Source organism: Lentinus tigrinus (genome assembly GCF_003813185.1).
Source record: "Lentinus tigrinus ALCF2SS1-7 unplaced genomic scaffold L226scaffold_30, whole genome shotgun sequence".
Classification (NCBI taxonomy): domain Eukaryota; kingdom Fungi; phylum Basidiomycota; class Agaricomycetes; order Polyporales; family Polyporaceae; genus Lentinus; species Lentinus tigrinus.
In genome coordinates this window covers 231,784-249,327 of record NW_027137939.1, presented here as the reverse complement: position 1 = coordinate 249,327, position 17,544 = coordinate 231,784, and the positions used below count along the sequence as shown (strand labels likewise).

Below are 17,544 nucleotides of genomic sequence, written 5' to 3'. Positions count from 1 at the left end.
GTGGAGTGAAATTCTTTCTCCGGGATAAAGATACATAGATGAGTGATCCTTCCGAGGTGAGGGTTGATCATGTCCCACATGGTCTGTGGTACAGGGTCGTCTGAAACATCCCAAGCAAGGGGACTAGAAGCTGATCGGGAAAGGCACAGTTGGATCAGTTCCCGGCCCCTTTCATCAAGACTCCGAATATGGCGACTGAAGACACCGCGAAAAGCAATTGCCCAAAGCTCCAGCATGTGAAGGACGACGCTACGCCATCGAGAGCAGACCCACGATAGCAGGAAGCATGGCCACCACCCACCAACGTAATTCCCCTGATGAACGGTAAATACCATCATCAGGATCTCAGTAGGCAAGCGGTGGATCCCTCCCCGGGCGATAGGGCAAAAGAGGGGAGGCAGGGAAGACATAGGCGATTCCTGATAGGGCGAAGGTTGGGCAACAGGCGGCTAAAATTGTGAGCTCATTGTTAGATTACATACCAAGTACAACGGGCGTGTCCGTCAGAGAAGACAGAAAACAGTGTGGGATGTTACTCTTATATACGAGTTCATATGCATAGGCCGGGTGCCAGCCGTCGCCATGACCGAGTCGCCAAGCCCGGGCCGCGAGAGAGTGTAACAGCGTCGGAAATAGGTACGCGCTACTAAAAGCTGCACAGACATTGCACAAACCGATAGCATGCATCGACCGGCCATCAGGCTCAAGGCTGCGCTGGTCTCAGCGACTCGGAGCGCGCGGCGAGGCGGTAGCACTCGATGTCAATACCGAACATGTCATTGTCGTCGTGACAACATCTCTTCAGGACAAAGCAAACGGAAGCATTGTCCAGTGCGTTAGGCTTGAAGGCTGCGTTGGCGACTGTTACAGAGGACCGTAGATGGTGGTTGAAAGGAAAGAGAGGCCCGGCGCTAAGACCGCGAGCGGCGTGCGTGTCTGGCTCTTGTACGTCGCTGGCCATCGCGACCAAGCATAGGTGCACATGCGGAGCCGCAGCGGAATTGCTGGTGGGGCTCACAATGAAAGGGATCTTGAATCGGTGCAGGTAAGCTCCGGAGTGTCGCCTCGTTGGCGGGCCGCGTCAACAGTCCACGTCCTACTAGTAGCGGAGACCATGGAATCGAGTTGACGCCATAATCCGAATGGACGTTCCATGAGCGCGATTGTTCCGAAACACGATAGAGACCGGCCGTACCTTGAGGGTCGGGAACATCTCGCGCTCGTCTTCGCGGTAGAGCAAACTGTACTGGTTTTGCATGGAGATGAACGGTGTGAGGTTGTGGGTGATCGCGTAGTCTGAAGAGTAGGGTCAGTCTCCGCATGCGACTGAGATGGATCGCATCATACGCACTTTGCATTGCATGGACTAGATCGGAAGCACTGAGACGAGCGGGTCATGCAAGCACGATAGAGCAGAGACTCACATCGGTACGCCCAGCAGGAGCTCATCCCAACGTATCGCACGTACCCCGCCAAGTTGACAACGTCATGCAGCGCGTGTATCTATTGATAGATTCAATGAGAGTTACATTCCTTACTTACAGCAGATGAAGGCATGACTATACTCACGTCTCTTCGATGGGCGTGTCATAGTCGAAGTGGTGGCCTGAGAGACGGCGATATATGAGCATGGCGTACCCTCTGCGAGCAGTAGGAGACTCCTCTTACATTGCAGTAGGTCGATGTAGTCGAGCTGGAGACGCTTGAGACTGGCTTTCACGGATTCGAATATATGCTGCGACATCAAGCGTGTGATGACCTGGGAGTGAACAGCTCGACTCAGGCGAGTCGCATACCTTGCGATTGAGCCCCCTCTGGTTTGCCTAAGTCGGAGTACTCGTCATCCCGCAGACGACTGAGGACCCTTATATGTGGCGACACTCTCGCTTGTCGAGAGGTCCTGCGTACTCACTACATGTTGGTTCATCTGCTGACTGTGTTGCCAGCTTCTAACAAGGTGCCCCACATTAATCTCCGTGCGATAGCATGCGGGAGCGTGACCACGGATCCGCTCAATTGGCTCGCAGTTTTGACTCTGCTTCACCCGTTCAACTATGCATATCGCGGGAGAGAGTGAGTACCGGGACAATAGGAAAGTAGCGAAGCCACTTACGACGATGGTGACGTTGGCCCCATGTCTCGCCAAGGCGAAATTCAGAAACCGTTGGGGTACCTACTCGTCCTATGGGGCTCACGCCCTAGTCTGCTGCAACCCTCAGTTCTCAAGTACTCGAGGCAGATACCATGGTTTCAGGTATAGTGGTATACTAGTACTGAGTTATCGATATCAATTACAGCTCAGTAATGACCCATCACCTTCAACGGCTGGTATGGCTCTTCCAGATACTTGATCTCGTCTGCAGTGAGCTTAACATCAAGAGCGCCTGCTTGAAGTCAATTGCTATACGAGAACAACACCAGGGAGATCGCGTGCTCACCAATGATATCCTCGAGGTTCTTCAGGTTGGTCGAGCCAATGATCGGAGCGGAGACACCATCCTTGGAGAGCATCCACGCGACGGCAATTTGCGCCATGCTCGTGCCCTTCTTTTCAGCGACTTCCTGGACTCTGTATGTGCGATGCCAAGTCAGAACAGTTTCCGCAGACGACTATGCTCGGGAAAACGTACCTGGAGATGATCTTCGTGGTCGCATCGTTCTGGTACCATGCAATAAGCCTATCCGTCTGCGGTAAGGCCTTGGGTATATAACGAGTGCCACGAAAATATACCTATCAGCTCCTCCTCGTTTTGACTCGGTACTCGGAGGCCGGGTGAGGAGTCCTCGAGCAAGCGGAGACCATGGTGTTGCGCCAACGCCGAAGACCTGGAGAGAAGGGAATGAGTGAGAGGGTCTTCTCATCACCACTTCATAGCATACCTTGAGCGTCGGGAACATCTCGCGCTCCTCCTCCCGGTACAAGAGACTATAGTGGTTCTGCATGGAGATGAACGGCGTGAGCTTGTTATTGATGGCGTAGCCTGTGCATAGTTCAATCCATCAGCGGCCGCTTGGCGGCGTAGAATTACAGTGCCAACGCACTCTGCATCTGATGAACTGAGAATGCGCGTGACTCGTGAGTTATCCTGCACTTTACGGAGCAAGTCCGGGAGACGTACACTGGTAAGCGTAGCAGGAGCTCATGCCAAGGTAACGGACGTATCCCGCCTTCACGACATCGTGGAGAGCTTGCATCTAAGACATATATCTCTCAGTGAGACGGGTTACGATAAATGTGCAAGACTTGGCGCCACTCACTGTCTCTTCAATGGGCGTCGAGTAGTCGAAGCGATGGCCTGACGAGCACAGTCAGCTGAAACCTAGCTTATGAGTAACAAGGGAGAGATGGCGGACATTGAAGGACGTCGATGTAGTCGATCTGGAGGCGTTTCAAGCTCGCCTTCACGGAATCGAAGATGTGCTACGGATGGCATCAGCGTAAGCCCCGTACGTTCGGAAACTGCGGCGACGGACTGACCTTGCGGTTCAAGCCGTACTGGTTGATAACGCCGAAGTCTTCTGGACGCTTGCCCGTGGCATAGAAGTCGATTCCCGTCTCAGGCATCACGGGAGTAGAGACCTGTACAGTGATGTGATCAGTATTCTGGGTGGGGGTATACAACAGCTCGCTACACTCGTACTTTAGTCATGATGACGAGTTCTTCCCGAGGTAGGCTGTATCTCTGAATTGCATTACCGAGGATCGTCTCGGAGAGACCATTCGAGTACGACTGTGGTGGTATTCAGTAAAGTAGAGTGGCACGTTTCGTAGCAAGCGACGTACGTTCGCAGTGTCAAAGGTCTGAATGCCATGGTCATAGCTAGAGGCAACACCGCTTAAGCGTGATATGCTGGGGAATGGGAACTGGGAGTGCGTACGCAAACTTGATGTGCTTGAGAGCTTCCTCCTCAGGGAGAACCCAGCTCTGCCACTGGGGATCCCCGTAGGACATACATCCGAGGATAATGCGGGACACCTTCAGTCCCGAGTTACCGAGGCGGACTGTACGTATAACGTGAGCCGAAGCTGCATTGCAACGAACAGGTACTTTAGATGCTTACCGTACTGCATGACTGGGGCCATCTGCTAGCGATGTGTTGAGGGAGAGATACTAATGTGGTCGTAAATCTGAATCTGTGTGCGGCCTAGAGTCAGTACTCAGTAGTGGATGCATGCATCATGGGTTATATATGACAATGTATAGGCGAGCGGGATCAAGCCGTGAACCATGACGGTGACCCGATCGGATAATCAAATTGAATGGGACAACAACGGCATGCTTACCGTATGTCGTCGACTGGGCAGTGGCAAACCATCATAGTTCAACATGGCCCGTCACTCAGGATTCTTCCTGGACGCGGTGAATGCAAATAGTACGGAGAGCGGAGATCGACCGCAACTTGCTGGCAGTCACTGCAGAGCACGGTCACAGGTCATGTGCATGTGACAGCACGCGCGCCTTCGCCACTTGAACTAAGATCTCGCGATCGCCCAACCTCTGTATTTTTCCCTCCTCCTCTTACGCGGATCCTCTGGAAGCACTCATTAGACGTTTCAAGACTTGGAATTTAGCATTTACATGGATATGAGAGGATCCACCGCAGGAGAATCCCAACACGCCTCGATCACCCAGTCGGACCTAATCAAAGACTTAGACGACAAAGTGCGGTTGTCTGATGGCAACATCGTCGTCATCGCAGAGAACGTGGCCTTTCGCGTTCACAAAAGCATTTTAGCTCAGCACTCCGAGGTCTTTCGCGACATTCTTGCACTACCCTCCTCTCATACTTCTGATCTTGTGGATGGCTGTGAAGTCGTCCGGGTGTCCGACACTTCCGAAGACATGCGCCACTTCCTCCTAGTCTTGTGCTGCGGCAGAAAGTGAGTAAGAAAGTTATTTCGGTCCCCTTCGACGTCGTGGCGTCGCTCATCCGCATGGGCCATAAGTACGACGTTCCCGGAGTTCTCGATCCGGCCCTATCCCGGCTGAGGAAGTTCTATCCAACCACGCTCGAGGCATGGAGAGACACCGATAATCGCGCTCGCTGTATTTCCTCCACCGGTCCTCACGACGCAGTCACGGCCGTTCAGCTCGCACGCTTGACGGACATACCTTCCATCCTACCGACAGCATTTCTGCAGTGTTGCGGCCTTACGAGCGCACTTCATTCGGGGCAACACCCACGAAGTGGCACGTTGGTCCTCTCGGAATTATTACCCAGAGACCACGCCGCGGTTATCACCGGCAAACTCTTAGCGGTTAAGCTGGCCGCCGGACTTCTGACCAACCTCTACCTTGAAGTACCTTCTCCCGCATGCCCCGTTGCTGCCCGTTGCAGGCGGACCCCGTACGTCAGTGTCATTGACGAATCGTTCAAACTATCGGATGCGAGTGGCCTGCGAACGGTGCGAGAGATATGTGCCACTGGTCCACTGGCAGGGATATGCGTAACGTGCCGCAACTCCCTCGAGGAATCGTATACAGGAGACCACATATATTGGGCTGCACTTCCCCACTTCTTCGATGTCACCGTTCCTGGTTGGCCATCCTGATACTTCCGACTATAGTGCGCAGAGCATGTGACCGGGGCGTTTGTCCAGCCTTCGGCGTCGGCCGTTCCCGTGGTATCCTGTAGACTACCTACCGCAGCTCTGTCGCCGCTTCACACATAACTTTTAGCGACGAACGAGATCCGAAATCGTTACGGAGCCTTTTTGACGTATAACAAGGTGAAGACAGGTCAGAAACGAGCCGTAGTTATACACGACATGGAAAGTCTGCAACTAATATACATGATGTGGTGCTATCCTGCTATCACAGGCCATTCCACTCGAACCTCTTCGGGATCTTGAACGATCCAGACAGCTTCAGCGCCGCCGGAGCGCTGCTACTACCCACCTGGATGCGGTACACCCCATCTTCGACGACCCAACGCGCAATGCGGTCCTCCCAGTACGATACCGCGTACTTGTCCAGCGCGAGATTCACGGTCACGCTCTTGCCCGGGGCGAGGTCGAAAGCCTTCGCGAAAGCCTTGAGCATCAGTGGCGGGTGCGTGAGCTCCGAGGTCGTGGGTAGAGAGACATAGAGCTGCACGACTTCCGTGCCCGGGATGCTGCCGGTGTTCGTGACCTTGACAGACGCGGTGACGCTGACGTCGCCGTTCGCGATCTTCGGCTCAGAGATGGATAGGTCCGAGTGCTCGAACGTCGTGTACGAGAGACCGTGACTACCATGGTGGTTAGTGTCAGCCACGAGTATGGTAACCACGAGTAGCGAAAGCGCACCCGAAGTGCCACTGCGGCTCGATGCCGCGGTGGTGGTAATGTTTGTAGCCCACGAAGAGGTCCTCCCCGTACCATAGCTACACAGATGACTGTCAACTAGGAAAATGAAGCGCGGGGCTATGAATCTCACTTTGCCGTGCTCGTGATGGAAGTGGCCATGGCTGGGCACATCCTCCAACCGCTTCGGGAACGACAGTGACAGCCGTCCGCTCGGGTTGACCTTGCCCGACAGCACCTGGCCGATAGCGTCGCCAGTCGCGTTGCCCAAGTACCACGCATGCACGATGGCAGGCACCTCGTCCGCCCACGGCATCGTAATACTCGACCCGCTCTGCGTCACGACGATCGTGCGCTTGTTCGCCGCCGCGACCTTGCGCACAAGCTCGTCCGTCCTTCCCGGAAGGGCAAGCGTACTCCTATCGTACCCCTCCGTCTCCCAATCTGCGTTCAGCCCGACGACGGCGATGACCGCATCGGCCTCCTCAGCGAGCTTCACCGCGGTAGCCATGAGCTCGTCGGGGTGTTGTACCTCCGCGCCGCCCAGCCGAACACCCCCGTTGGCGTCCATGATCGCCTCGACCGGGTCGTCGTCCGCAGGCGCGCGCACGTTACAGAACTCGATGAAGACCTTGTGCTTGACGCCGGCCTTGAGCTTGAACACCCCGTGCTCCTCCGTGGATCCGCAGTTGAAGAAGCCCTGCCCGCGCGTCTGCTTCGTCCAGTTGTCGATGACGAGCTGGTCGTCGATGAAGAGCTTCGCCCGGCCCGCAGACATGAGGCCGAACTCGAAGTCCGTGTCCTTCTCCCTGGGCTTGAGAACGCCGCGCAGGCGGAGGGTGAAGCGCTTCGTGAGTTCCTTGGGGTAGTCGACGCTGCTCGGAGGGCATGTGTTGGCGAAAGCGAGAAGAGCAGACATCATGCAACGAACCTAAGGAAGATACGCGTCTCGTCGATGTGGCGAGTCGCCGTAACAGCATCCAGTGGGGTCATGCTATCGTCGTCCTGGTGCGAGTAGAAGTAGCCCATCCAGCCGGGCTGACCGTCCTCAGTGAGAATCTCGTTCTCGAGAGTCGGCATCTGCATGTAGGCTGCGGTAGAACAGTGAGCGACTGCCGGTATACAAAGGGAACATGAATAACATACATCGTGAACCCTCAGAGTACGTGATCTCGACGTCGGGGGCCACATCGCCGAGGGCGGAGACAATGCCTTCGTATGGCGTCACGAAGAAGCTCGGCTTGAGTGCGGCAGATCCACCACCACTCAGCACGGTCGCCTTCGCATTCCCGCCAACTATGGTGATCTTCTTCAAACCTTGCTCCTATGTCACCAGGACATCAGCACACGGGCGAATGGTAGGACACGATACGAGATTACTCCGCGTCACTGACCTTGGGCTTCAACGGAAGAAGGGCACCCTCGTTCTTCAGGAGAACGATAGACTCGCTGGCAACCTTAGTCATGAGTTCCCTTCCGCTCTGGCGGTCCCCAGTCTTCTCTACGAGGTCGCCGTCGAGGACCTGTGCAATGATCAGTGACAAGATTTGATGGGGTCGCGAGATTTGTACCTCGGGAGCGGCGGCAGCACACCTCTGGACAAGCTCAAGAACCTTCGCTGCGCGTTCCTTCACAGTACGCTTTGTAATCTTCCTGCTCTCGATACTGTGTACAACACCTGTGTCAATAGAGGCAGAAGTATGAGGGCGAGTAGGACGATTACGAGCGATTCATGAGGTTGAGGGTACGCCACTTGTTCGTTCCGGGCATCTCAAGGTCGAGGCCAGCGTTGATCGCGTGATCAATCGAATATACACCGAACCTGAAGGTGGATGAACGACCGAGTCGGTAAAGCACTTAAAGGGTGGGCTTACCAGTCACTCATGACCGTCGCATTGCTCCTCCACTCGTTGCGGAGGATGTCGCGGATGATGTGGGGGTTCTCCGAGACGTGCGTTCCGTTCACCCGGTTGTATCTGTGTAAGAGAACATGTCAGCAACCACCAATCATGATCAGAGGCAAGCACATACGCAGTCATGAACGCCCAGGGTTTGGCGTACTTCTCCGCGAGCATGAACGGCATGAGGTAGATCTCCCTCAACGCACGCTCCGTCATAGTCGAGTCATACCCAAACCGGTCGTTCTCCTTGTCGTTCCCGACAAAGTGCTTGATGCACGCCCCGATTCCGCCCTCCTGGATGCCCTTGCAGTACGCCGCCGCAATCATGCCCGACAGATGGGGGTCCTCGGAGTACGACTCGAACGAGCGTCCCCCGAGCGGGTTCCGCTGGATGTTGCACGTCGGGCCGAGGAGGACGGACGCGGCTTTGAGCTTCACCTCTTCCGCGAGGAGCTCGCGGCTGACACGCTCGATGAGTGCGGTGTCGAAGGTCGCCGCCATTGCGGTTGCGCTCGGCAGGCACTTCGCCGGTGTGCTCATGAAGAAGTAGTTACCGCGAGCACCTACGAGAACTGAACACCAATTCCACACTATACGGGGGAATACACGTACCATTGGGGCCGTCGGTGACCTTGATAGCCGGGATACCGAGACGAGGGACAGCGTGTGTGTGCCAGAAGCCAACACCCGCGGTGAGCAGGATAGCCTCGTCAGTAGTCAACTGCTCGACCACATCAGGGATGGACGCCTTTGCAAAGTCTGAAGGACGCATGGTTTGTGAGTATACACCCCTGAGTGCACGAGTGCAGTAGAAGGGATGGAGGAAGGGTGGGTTCGCGCGAAGCGTTCGAGTTCTTATACTGTGTGGGGGAGGAACATAGTACCCCGTGGGGCAGTTCCGAGGTTTTTCCGGAGACTCTCTTCTAGCTCTTAGACCCGCGGTTGGAGGTGTAGCCGACTGATTAACCAGTCACCCGCCACCTCAGCTGCACACCCCGGCTCACGGCCAGACTTCGCGCATGAAACAGCTCATTCTATAAACGCGCTGAAGTCAAAGGTGTTCCACAATGTTGTACTGTGTAGAGCAAGCAAGAATGGTGCAAACATCTTTAACCTAGAAATGGGAGTGCGGTAGGCAGTCCAAACTGCGCTGCGACGCCCGGTACGTCTCAAAACCCCCGGGTGTTCTCAGGAACACGGCACGAAAAGAGGGCACAGAAGAGGGGGCAGGTCTCCTGTGCTCAGCGCCAGATAACAATTAGAAACGAGGACATGTGAGCTTCATATCGAGCAAGACGTACCGTAAGCGGCGTAACCTCGGGAAAATGGACTCGACGTTTTGCGCCGCGACTGTACTCACGCCAGAAAGGGGGACTCGACTCACCGGTTCTCAAATAAAGCTCCTCATTCATCCGACTGCGGCTTGGTTGGAACTTCAGATAGAAAGTCCAGTATCTGCGCTGCAACAATAGCGTGCATTGCGGATGTCGGGTGGAGTCCGTCGATGAAGATGCCCCCTTCGTCGTCCGCCAAGTCCTCTTCACCGAACCCGAAACTTTCTGGGTCGCTGTAAACTCGCGAGAACAAGTGCCACGAAGACCAGATCAGCACCGTCGCATCTGGATGGGCGGTAGCGAAGGCACGAGCGGCGTCGCCGAGCTTTGCGTTCCATGTCAGCACCGTGAACTCCGTTTTGTGCGACTTGGGACCTGCCGCGATCTGTTAGCATAGAGAAGGCGCGCACAAATGGCATCATCGCTTACGGTTAGGGAACTTGTAGGTCGGGGGCACGTCCACGAAACAGAAGTTGCGGGCGCCTGCTTGGTAGACCTCCTCATGGACAGCGAACAGTCCGTCGATGCTCTTCAGCGTCGCACTCGCCGGATCCAGCACACGCGTGTTCATAGCGCAGTCGTTAATGCCGACCCATGTCACGAAGAGGGTGTCGCTAGATGTCCAGGGAGCCCATTTCGGCTTTGGTGCCAGGGTAGGGAGAAACTGTTCGCGTATCTGTCGCCCGACGCCGTCTACTCTGTCACCGCCAATGGCATAGTCATATACGAGGAGAGCGTTGGTGTTATCCCTGCCAGCATTGACTTGGAGCACGAGATGTCCGACCCAATTGGGCTTGCCAGGTTCGCAGTACGTGATCCCGGGGAAGTCGACACCAAGGGGGTTCTCTGATGTCGGGTGCGGAGACTGGATGTCGTATCCAACATCGCAATAAGATGCACCGCTGTAGCAGATAGTTAGCGCGCTAACCATTAACTACAGGCAAACAGCTCACAAGCAAACAAGCCGCTGGATGGCCGTTAATCCGGGCCAGTAATTGCCAACGGCGATGACAGACATCCTCAACCGATTTGTAACACCGGTACCTGAGTCCACGTCTAGGTATTGAGATTACTTCAGAGGAAATTGACACGAGGAATGCGCCAGGATATGATGGAGAAAGAATGTACGTATACCAGCTCGAAGTTGAGGAAAGAACCCGGATTCGGAGGCAGGAGAAACCTGTAGGTAATCGAGCTAACTGAAGCCTAGTAAGTGTCGGAGATCAAGCAGTGTTGTTATTAGAATTAGGTCTGGCTTGAATGCCTAGTATAGAAAGTAAATTTGGGATCTAAACGCCGACCAAAAAAGTAATGGACTCCGATCGGAAGAAGGTCCAAGGTTCGATCTCCGCCCCCGCCGCCGACTTCGTCCCCCTCGGCCTCGGCCTCGTCGTGGATCATGGCAAGCCCGGCTGCAAAGCAATCCGAGATACTGCATTTCTATCACTCTACTCTACGCACTTCCTAGTCGCTCAACTCATAATACAACTTCAGTCATTTCTTTGTCCGCCGGACGAATACGTTCCACGACATACAGGTAGGTGACACCGTCGACGATGCCCTCACACATGAAGTTGACATTCATGCAATGCAGAAGGATACTGCCCAAGCCAAGTCGCATTCTACTCGAGAGAGGGCGAAGGAGCTTCAAGCCGTGTTGAAGTGCGGCGCGATTGTGAACCAGCTGTATGGCGGATGGAAGCTCGTCGTAGAGGATCAGAAGCCGGCGAGAGAGCAGTGAGACTCAGGCCTCAGGAATTTGGTTAGGGATAGAAGGTGTGTTTTATTCGTTGGTGCCGTTCATACCTACGCGGTCGACGTGGGCTCGATGCAGCACCCGAGTAGGACCGCAATGCGATTGTTTTTATGCATCCGTTCACCGTTTACCTCGCGCATGAAAATCTTCAAGACATTAGGACATGCTCATGCCGTGTCTCCAGGGGAAGGCATGGTCAACGTGTTCATCTCATCCACTGTGTACGCACGCTGCAGACCGGCCCCCCCCCAGACATTCCGTATATTGTCGCAAACTCGGAGCTCGGAATAGAATCAGGTCTATCGTAGTCGCTAACTCTTACTTAGCTCCATACGATCTTTGACTTCGCTCACGACTTTTCCCTCGCACTCCTCCCTCGTCATCGACGCACTCGTATAAGCTTTTTGAGGTACGTCTCTGGCCCCCAGAATAGTATGCAGACGCCCTGATATGTACCAAATAGCATGAACACCTGTATCGCCTTCGAGGACGTCCTCCCACTGTACGAGACGCAACTCGTTCATCAACAATCAACGACATGTTTCCCGCCGAGGCTCCTCATGTACGTCTTCCGTTGCGTCTCGCCAGACGGCCGTCGGAGCATCACATGCACCCACGTATGTCGGCTATGGCGCTCCATCATACATGCCGTTTCCGAGTTCTGGGTGAAACTGCTTGACCCCGACGTCATCGGTGTACTCACCTCCGACGACGAGCAACATGGACCCATCATCTCCGAGATTGTGCGAAGGTCGTCTCCACTTACCTTCGGGATCGGTATGACCCACGACTGTGTGCGGCTGGTGAAGGACGGACGAGTAGTTGACGACTTGTCTCGTCTGTCGACCTTATGCCTCATTTCTCCAGACTATCCTTCGCTCGGCGATGGATTCGAGGACATATTACTCCCCAGTCTCGACAAGTTGTCCATCTGGTGTGCAAAGCACAGTTTCGACAATGCACCCAAGGTGGACGGCCCCCTAGCATCTCGCCTTCGTTCGTTCCAGACCAACTGCATGACGTTGGTAAACCACTTCGTGGGCCTACAACTCCGAGAACTATCCGTGGGCTGCGCCGCTCCTTCTACTGTCCGCAGAACTTGTGGAGCCTCCTTTACCTCATGCTGCAACAAATACGCGAACGAAGACCTGTTATACACCCTGCAGCGGTGTCCGGCGCTCGAGGTTCTCAGGCTCTCCGAATGCCTCCCCTTGTTTAATCCAAATGACTCAGGCAAGTACAACCCGGCTGTGCAATTGCCAAACCTCCGCACATTCATCATGGTCGACATCGGATCGCGCATTTTTAGAGTCCTAGGACGCATCTCCTTTCCCGCAACGACCGACCTCCTTTATGAGGCGCAGCCGGAAGAGGATGCGGAGGATGAGGAGGAGTTCCGCGGTGCACAGAGCATTCCCGCCCGACCGGTCGTGTCTCCCGATGTTTCCTTCCATCGACGAAGCGGAGCTCTACATTGGAGACCAGGGCCGATGCTACCTCCGCGGGAGTGTTCAAGGTGTTGAGCGACTATACGCGACCGTGTCGGAATACTGGCATATACTCAATGTAATCGACCCCTTGGTTGGTTTCCAGTCTGCCATCATCACCACACTACTGCTTCAATCGGGCATCAACTAGCTTCTACATCGACGGGGTCCTCTGGATCATGCAGACGTTCCCGCGGTTGTGCGACCTGACGGTGCACGGAGAAGACCAGAAGGGGTTCCTGGCGGATTTGGTCCGAGTCGAGCCCGGCGGCTTGGTCGGGTTGAAGAGACTGCAGCTGGGCTCTCGGGATCCCGCGTGTGGCGAATTGGAGACCGTGGCGCATACGCTAGAGTCCTGCGTGCAGCGCGGCTTGCAGTTGGATGCATTCTCTTACCTCTTCCTGAACTACGGTGTTCGTTCACGCGCAACGTTCGAGGAACGGTTCGAACTTCAAGGCGATACTCTGCACCAGTACCGGGAACGATTGCGCATCGTCGCTGGCAGCGTGAAATTGTCGGCCAACGATACGGAGTTACCTACCGCTCCGAAGCTGTAGCTACCGTCCTGTCGGAAGGACGGTACAGTTACTCGTGAGTTCCGACATCTTTCACCCGACTGTCCTGTAAACTGACTACGTGTCTAGGTGACGCAGATCACCGTTCACACTTGCGTGGATTGGTCTCGTGGCACTCTAGTGGCCAGACCGTTTCAAACACCTTGACTGGCTTCGAGAGGGATAGGGTTTTCTTGGACGTTATGCACCATAGCTATTCGCCCCACCGGACATCTTGTATGTGGTAGGCCCACTAAGTCATTGCCATGACGGGCCAGAGTACAACTGAGATCTGTGCTAACAGTTTCAGGGTGTTCGCTTCAGTAATGGCCGTTGATCTTGAGCGGCTGGTACGGCTCCTCCAGATACTTTATCTCCTCCTCGGTGAGGATGACGTCAAGAGAACCTTGCGAACTTCAGGTCAGACTTGCCTCCAGACATAGTACGTTGCATAAGACACTCACCGAGGATGTCCTCGAGGTTGGAGAGACTGGTCGTCCCGACGATGGGAGCTGTGACTCCCGGCTTCGAAAGCATCCACGCCAGCGAAATTTGAGCCATGCTGACGCCCTTCTTCTTGGCAAGTTCATCGATTCTGGAGACGTACAATGATTTAGCTTCATTCGTAGCAATGCAACGGAAGCGAGCGCGTGTACCTGGAGGTAAGGGTGTCCAGGAACGGGATATCGTCCGACGATGACTTGTCCGTCTGGCCGCGGAGAGTAGCCTTCCGGGCAGCAGCGGTGCGCGTGAGCAATCCCCGTCCCAGAGGAGACCAGGGAATCGAGCCGACGCCGAACATCTGAAATACGAGTCGGCATGAGTGTGTGTATGACAGTGAGTATGAACGTCACGGTTCACCTTCAGCGTCGGGAACATCTCGCGCTCCTCTTCCCGATACAATAGGCTGTAGTGGTTCTGCATGGAGATGAACGGCGTAAGGTTGTGCGTGATGGCATAGTCTGCAGACGTCCGTTATCAATTATTTATCCACGAAGCACGCTCTCCACGCGACGTACTCTGCATGGCTTGGACTGGGTAGGAAGATCGGATTAGTCCTAACCTTCGTGAGCAGCTCGAATTGGATGACTCACACTGATAGGCCCAGCAGGAGCTCATTCCGATGTAGCGGACCCACCCGGCCTTCACGACCTCATCAAGGGCTCGCATCTATCACTCAAGTCAGCGGGTGGACACCTCAGGGGGCAAACTGCGAGCCGAACTCACCGTCTCTTCGATGGGTGTGTCGTAGTCAAAGCGGTGGCCTTTCCCAGTCGTCAGTAGATGTAACTCCCTCTCGTTTTTCCAGGAGCGCACATTGGAGGACGTCGATGTAGTCTAGTTGCAATCGCTTCAGGCTGGCCTGGACCGAGTCGAAGATGTACTGCGACGATATAGACCATGGTCAGGCGGAGACTTGGTCATGTAGAAGAAAGATGCACACCTTGCGATTGAGCCCCATCTGGTTTATAACGCCGAAGTCCCGCGGCGACTTGCCCTGCGCCCAGAAGTTGATTCCGTACTCCTTCATGACTGGAGCGTAGAGCTGCGGTGTAGGGGCTATCAGTCTTAGTCCGCAAGTGCTTATGGATGCTAGCCATACCTTGGTCATAACGACGATCTCCTCGCGAGGCAACTCCAGCTTCTTGATCGCGTTCCCGAGGATTATCTCAGAGAGACCGTTCGAGTAGTTCTGAACGGGAGAGAGTACGTTAGGGCAGAGTAAGCGTATATGTAACGACACACTCACGTTAGAGGTATCGAACGTCTGGATACCATGATCATACCTGCCGCAACAATCCGTCAGCATAAGATCGGAGGCATGGAGGTAAGACTACATACGCGAATTTGATGTGCTTGATCGCCTCTTCCTCAGGAAGAGCCCAGCTCTGGAACTCAGGAGAGCCGTACGACATGCACCCAAGGATAATTTTGGATACTTTCAATCCAGAGTTGCCGAGGCGTACTGAAGATCAAAGTGGCATCAGCGTACGACCTTGAGAGGGCGCGGCGATCTGCTCACCGTACTGCATCTTGGGCGACATCGTGAGCCGCGACAGTTCAGCGGGTATGTTTCCTCATCTCCAGTGTGGGAGGCCATTTTAAACGCTAGAGGCTCCTCAAAACGGCTGTAAGTCTTCAGCTGGGGTGTGGTAGAATGCATTCACTGCTGACGTACATGGTGGGACGGAAAGGAGAGTCAAGCGCCGGTCGGAACCTCGGCCGTCATCATCACGACACACGCAGCTCTTACACGGGACACCAATGGTGAGGATCGAAGTAGACCTACCCCGGATGAGAACATGGCTGACTGTGATTATCTTCTTGTGCGTCGATATAGTCCTCAGAAGCAACGATTGCCTCAGCCGTGTCCGAACGGAGTCAAACATGTTAACGGCGCCGTACATCATAGTACTAGTAGTAGTACCGTCGCCGATGTCCTCACTCTTCTCAACTATTGCATCATGAATGCCCGCTAATCTTGCTGGGTGTATACGGTTCCTCCAAGTACTTCACTTCCTCCTCTGTCAGGGTGACGTCGAGGCAGCCTTCGATCATGCCAAATTCAGGACGCTGACATATAAGAACAAAAGGAGTACTAACCAAGGATGTCCTCGAGGTTGGTCAGACTCGTCGTCCCTATGATGGGAGCGCTCACGCCAGGCTTCGTGAGCATCCAAGCCAGCGAGACCTGCGCCATGCTGACGCCCTTCTTCTTCGCAATCTCGTCGATCCTGCGATCGCCTAGATCAGCTGACTGTCACGATGGAACCGCAGACATGATACGCCGTACCGAGTTGTGAGGGTGTCCAAGAACGGCATGTCGTATGTGGCTGAGAACGTGTCTGTTTTGCCACGGAGCGTCGCATCCCGGATTGTACGCGTGAGGAGACCTCGTCCAAGAGGGGACCAAGGAATTGCCCCGACGCCCAACATCTGGGAAAAGATACGGTACATCAGTACCTTCGTCGCTTCAGGGCTTTAGGAGCGAGCTGACCTTGAGCGTCGGAAACATCTCGCGCTCCTCCTCACGGTAGAGCAGACTGTAGTGGTTCTGCATCGAGATGAAGGGGGTGAGGTTGTGCGTGATCGCGTAGTCTGCAAGTTTCCATGATCAGAGTGGCGTCACGGCTCCGGTCGCAAGCAACGTACTCTGCATCGCATGGACTAGTGGGGCGGCTGTGTGAGTTTCGATATAATCAGCGTAACTGAACGAAATGACTCACATTGATAGGCCCAGCATGAGCTCATGCCAATGTAGCGCACCCATCCGGCCTTGACGATATCATGGAGGGCTTGCATCTGTACTGCAAGTCGGCTCAGATTGCGTGTATGCGTGCAAAATGACGCACCGTCTCCTCAATGGGAGTGTCGTAATCGAAGCGGTGGCCTGTGGAACTAGTTAACCGATATTACTCGCACAGAGGTTATCGCGCCGCCCACATTGCAAGAGATCGATGTAATCGACTTGTAGACGCTTGAGGCTAGCTTGAACCGAGTCGAAGATGTGCTGCAAGATGGTCAACCCGCTAAACCCAAGGATCGCGCAGTTATTTTGGGTATGTGCACATACCTTGCGGCTGAGACCCTTCTGGTTGATGACGCCGAATTCTTCCGGACTCTTCTCCGAATACCACAGGTTCTTACCATAGTCCTTCAACACAGTGCTGTAGAGCTGCGTAACGTTGAGTCCACGTTCGCGACCGCGGTCAGGTACGCGTACCTTCGTCATGATGACAAGCTCTTCGCGTGGAAGTTCCAACTTCTTGATCGCGTTGCCAAGAATGATCTCCGAGAGACCGTTTGAGTACTCCTGTACGACCAACGTGGTAAGAATACACGGATTGCAACTGGACAAGGCGCGCGCACATTGGCAGTATCAAAGGTTTGGATGCCGTGATCATAACTAGGAAGACAACCACGCGCGTCAATACTGGATCGACAGTTTGACCAATGCAGATCACGAACGCGAATTTGATGTGCTCGATTGCTTCCTCCTCCGGAAGCACCCAGCTTTGCCACTCCGGGGAGCCGTACGACATGCATCCTAGGATAATCCTGGACACCTTCAGTCCAGAGTTTCCGAGACGAACTGTGCGTTGGAGTCGTGCGTCAGAGAATAATCGTCAGCAACCAAGGCGCCACATACCGTATTGCATCTTGGGTGCCATAGTGAGTCCAGTGGTGTGCGCCGCGTTCAAGTTGAGGGCAGGAACACCGGGGCC

General features: G+C 54.7%; 7 protein-coding genes across 7 annotated transcripts; 2 read left to right on the top strand and 5 right to left on the bottom strand.

Annotated features, from left to right (window-relative positions):
- Positions 1–2,298: 2,298 nt before the first annotated feature.
- L226DRAFT_513430 (Aldo/keto reductase) lies at positions 2,299–4,140 on the bottom strand (the record flags this gene model as incomplete). The annotated part of the gene is made up of 14 exons (XM_067678370.1): positions 4,063–4,140; positions 3,880–4,003; positions 3,785–3,821; positions 3,642–3,731; positions 3,479–3,580; positions 3,355–3,421; positions 3,259–3,296; positions 3,120–3,195; positions 3,043–3,057; positions 2,881–2,981; positions 2,732–2,826; positions 2,631–2,678; positions 2,439–2,569; positions 2,299–2,387 (listed from the first exon to the last, which is right to left on the bottom strand). The coding sequence occupies exons 1-14, from the start codon at positions 4,082–4,084 to the stop codon at positions 2,299–2,301; spliced, it is 1,035 nt and encodes a 344-aa protein (XP_067531904.1). The 5' UTR covers positions 4,085–4,140.
- A 1,595-nt stretch (positions 4,141–5,735) lies between these two features.
- On the bottom strand, positions 5,736–9,002 carry L226DRAFT_538203 (beta-glucosidase). The gene is made up of 11 exons (XM_067681445.1): positions 8,800–9,002; positions 8,318–8,750; positions 8,161–8,262; positions 8,010–8,108; positions 7,858–7,951; positions 7,681–7,809; positions 7,433–7,610; positions 7,218–7,377; positions 6,420–7,161; positions 6,290–6,366; positions 5,736–6,231 (listed from the first exon to the last, which is right to left on the bottom strand). Exons 1-11 carry the CDS (start codon positions 8,957–8,959, stop codon positions 5,817–5,819), a joined length of 2,589 nt encoding a protein of 862 aa, XP_067531903.1. The 5' UTR covers positions 8,960–9,002; the 3' UTR covers positions 5,736–5,816.
- Positions 9,003–9,591: 589 nt separating this feature from the next.
- On the bottom strand, positions 9,592–10,539 carry L226DRAFT_468947 (uncharacterized protein; the record flags this gene model as incomplete). Its single annotated transcript, XM_067676173.1, has 3 exons — positions 9,592–9,896; positions 9,951–10,423; positions 10,475–10,539. The coding sequence occupies 3 exons, from the start codon at positions 10,537–10,539 to the stop codon at positions 9,592–9,594; spliced, it is 843 nt and encodes a 280-aa protein (XP_067531902.1).
- A 465-nt stretch (positions 10,540–11,004) lies between these two features.
- Positions 11,005–11,262, top strand: L226DRAFT_468927 (uncharacterized protein; the record flags this gene model as incomplete). The annotated part of the gene is made up of 2 exons (XM_067676171.1): positions 11,005–11,058; positions 11,116–11,262. Coding segments are annotated over 2 exons (201 nt in total), but the record flags the coding sequence as incomplete, so codon positions are not given.
- Positions 11,263–11,597: 335 nt separating this feature from the next.
- On the top strand, positions 11,598–12,769 carry L226DRAFT_207499 (uncharacterized protein). The gene is made up of 3 exons (XM_067672877.1): positions 11,598–11,686; positions 11,741–12,510; positions 12,587–12,769. Exons 2-3 carry the CDS (start codon positions 11,742–11,744, stop codon positions 12,592–12,594), a joined length of 777 nt encoding a protein of 258 aa, XP_067531900.1. The 5' UTR covers positions 11,598–11,686; position 11,741; the 3' UTR covers positions 12,595–12,769.
- Positions 12,770–13,503: 734 nt separating this feature from the next.
- On the bottom strand, positions 13,504–15,502 carry L226DRAFT_615607 (Aldo/keto reductase). The gene is made up of 13 exons (XM_067686801.1): positions 15,342–15,502; positions 15,161–15,284; positions 15,069–15,105; positions 14,922–15,011; positions 14,763–14,864; positions 14,636–14,702; positions 14,546–14,583; positions 14,413–14,488; positions 14,338–14,352; positions 14,180–14,280; positions 13,975–14,120; positions 13,783–13,913; positions 13,504–13,724 (listed from the first exon to the last, which is right to left on the bottom strand). The coding sequence occupies exons 1-13, from the start codon at positions 15,361–15,363 to the stop codon at positions 13,639–13,641; spliced, it is 1,035 nt and encodes a 344-aa protein (XP_067531899.1). The 5' UTR covers positions 15,364–15,502; the 3' UTR covers positions 13,504–13,638.
- Positions 15,503–15,781: 279 nt separating this feature from the next.
- On the bottom strand, positions 15,782–17,490 carry L226DRAFT_574081 (Aldo/keto reductase; the record flags this gene model as incomplete). The annotated part of the gene is made up of 13 exons (XM_067684973.1): positions 15,782–15,867; positions 15,923–16,053; positions 16,113–16,255; positions 16,317–16,417; positions 16,472–16,486; positions 16,546–16,621; positions 16,672–16,709; positions 16,763–16,829; positions 16,893–16,994; positions 17,043–17,132; positions 17,189–17,225; positions 17,288–17,411; positions 17,469–17,490. 13 exons carry the CDS (start codon positions 17,488–17,490, stop codon positions 15,782–15,784), a joined length of 1,032 nt encoding a protein of 343 aa, XP_067531898.1.
- Positions 17,491–17,544: the final 54 nt, after the last annotated feature.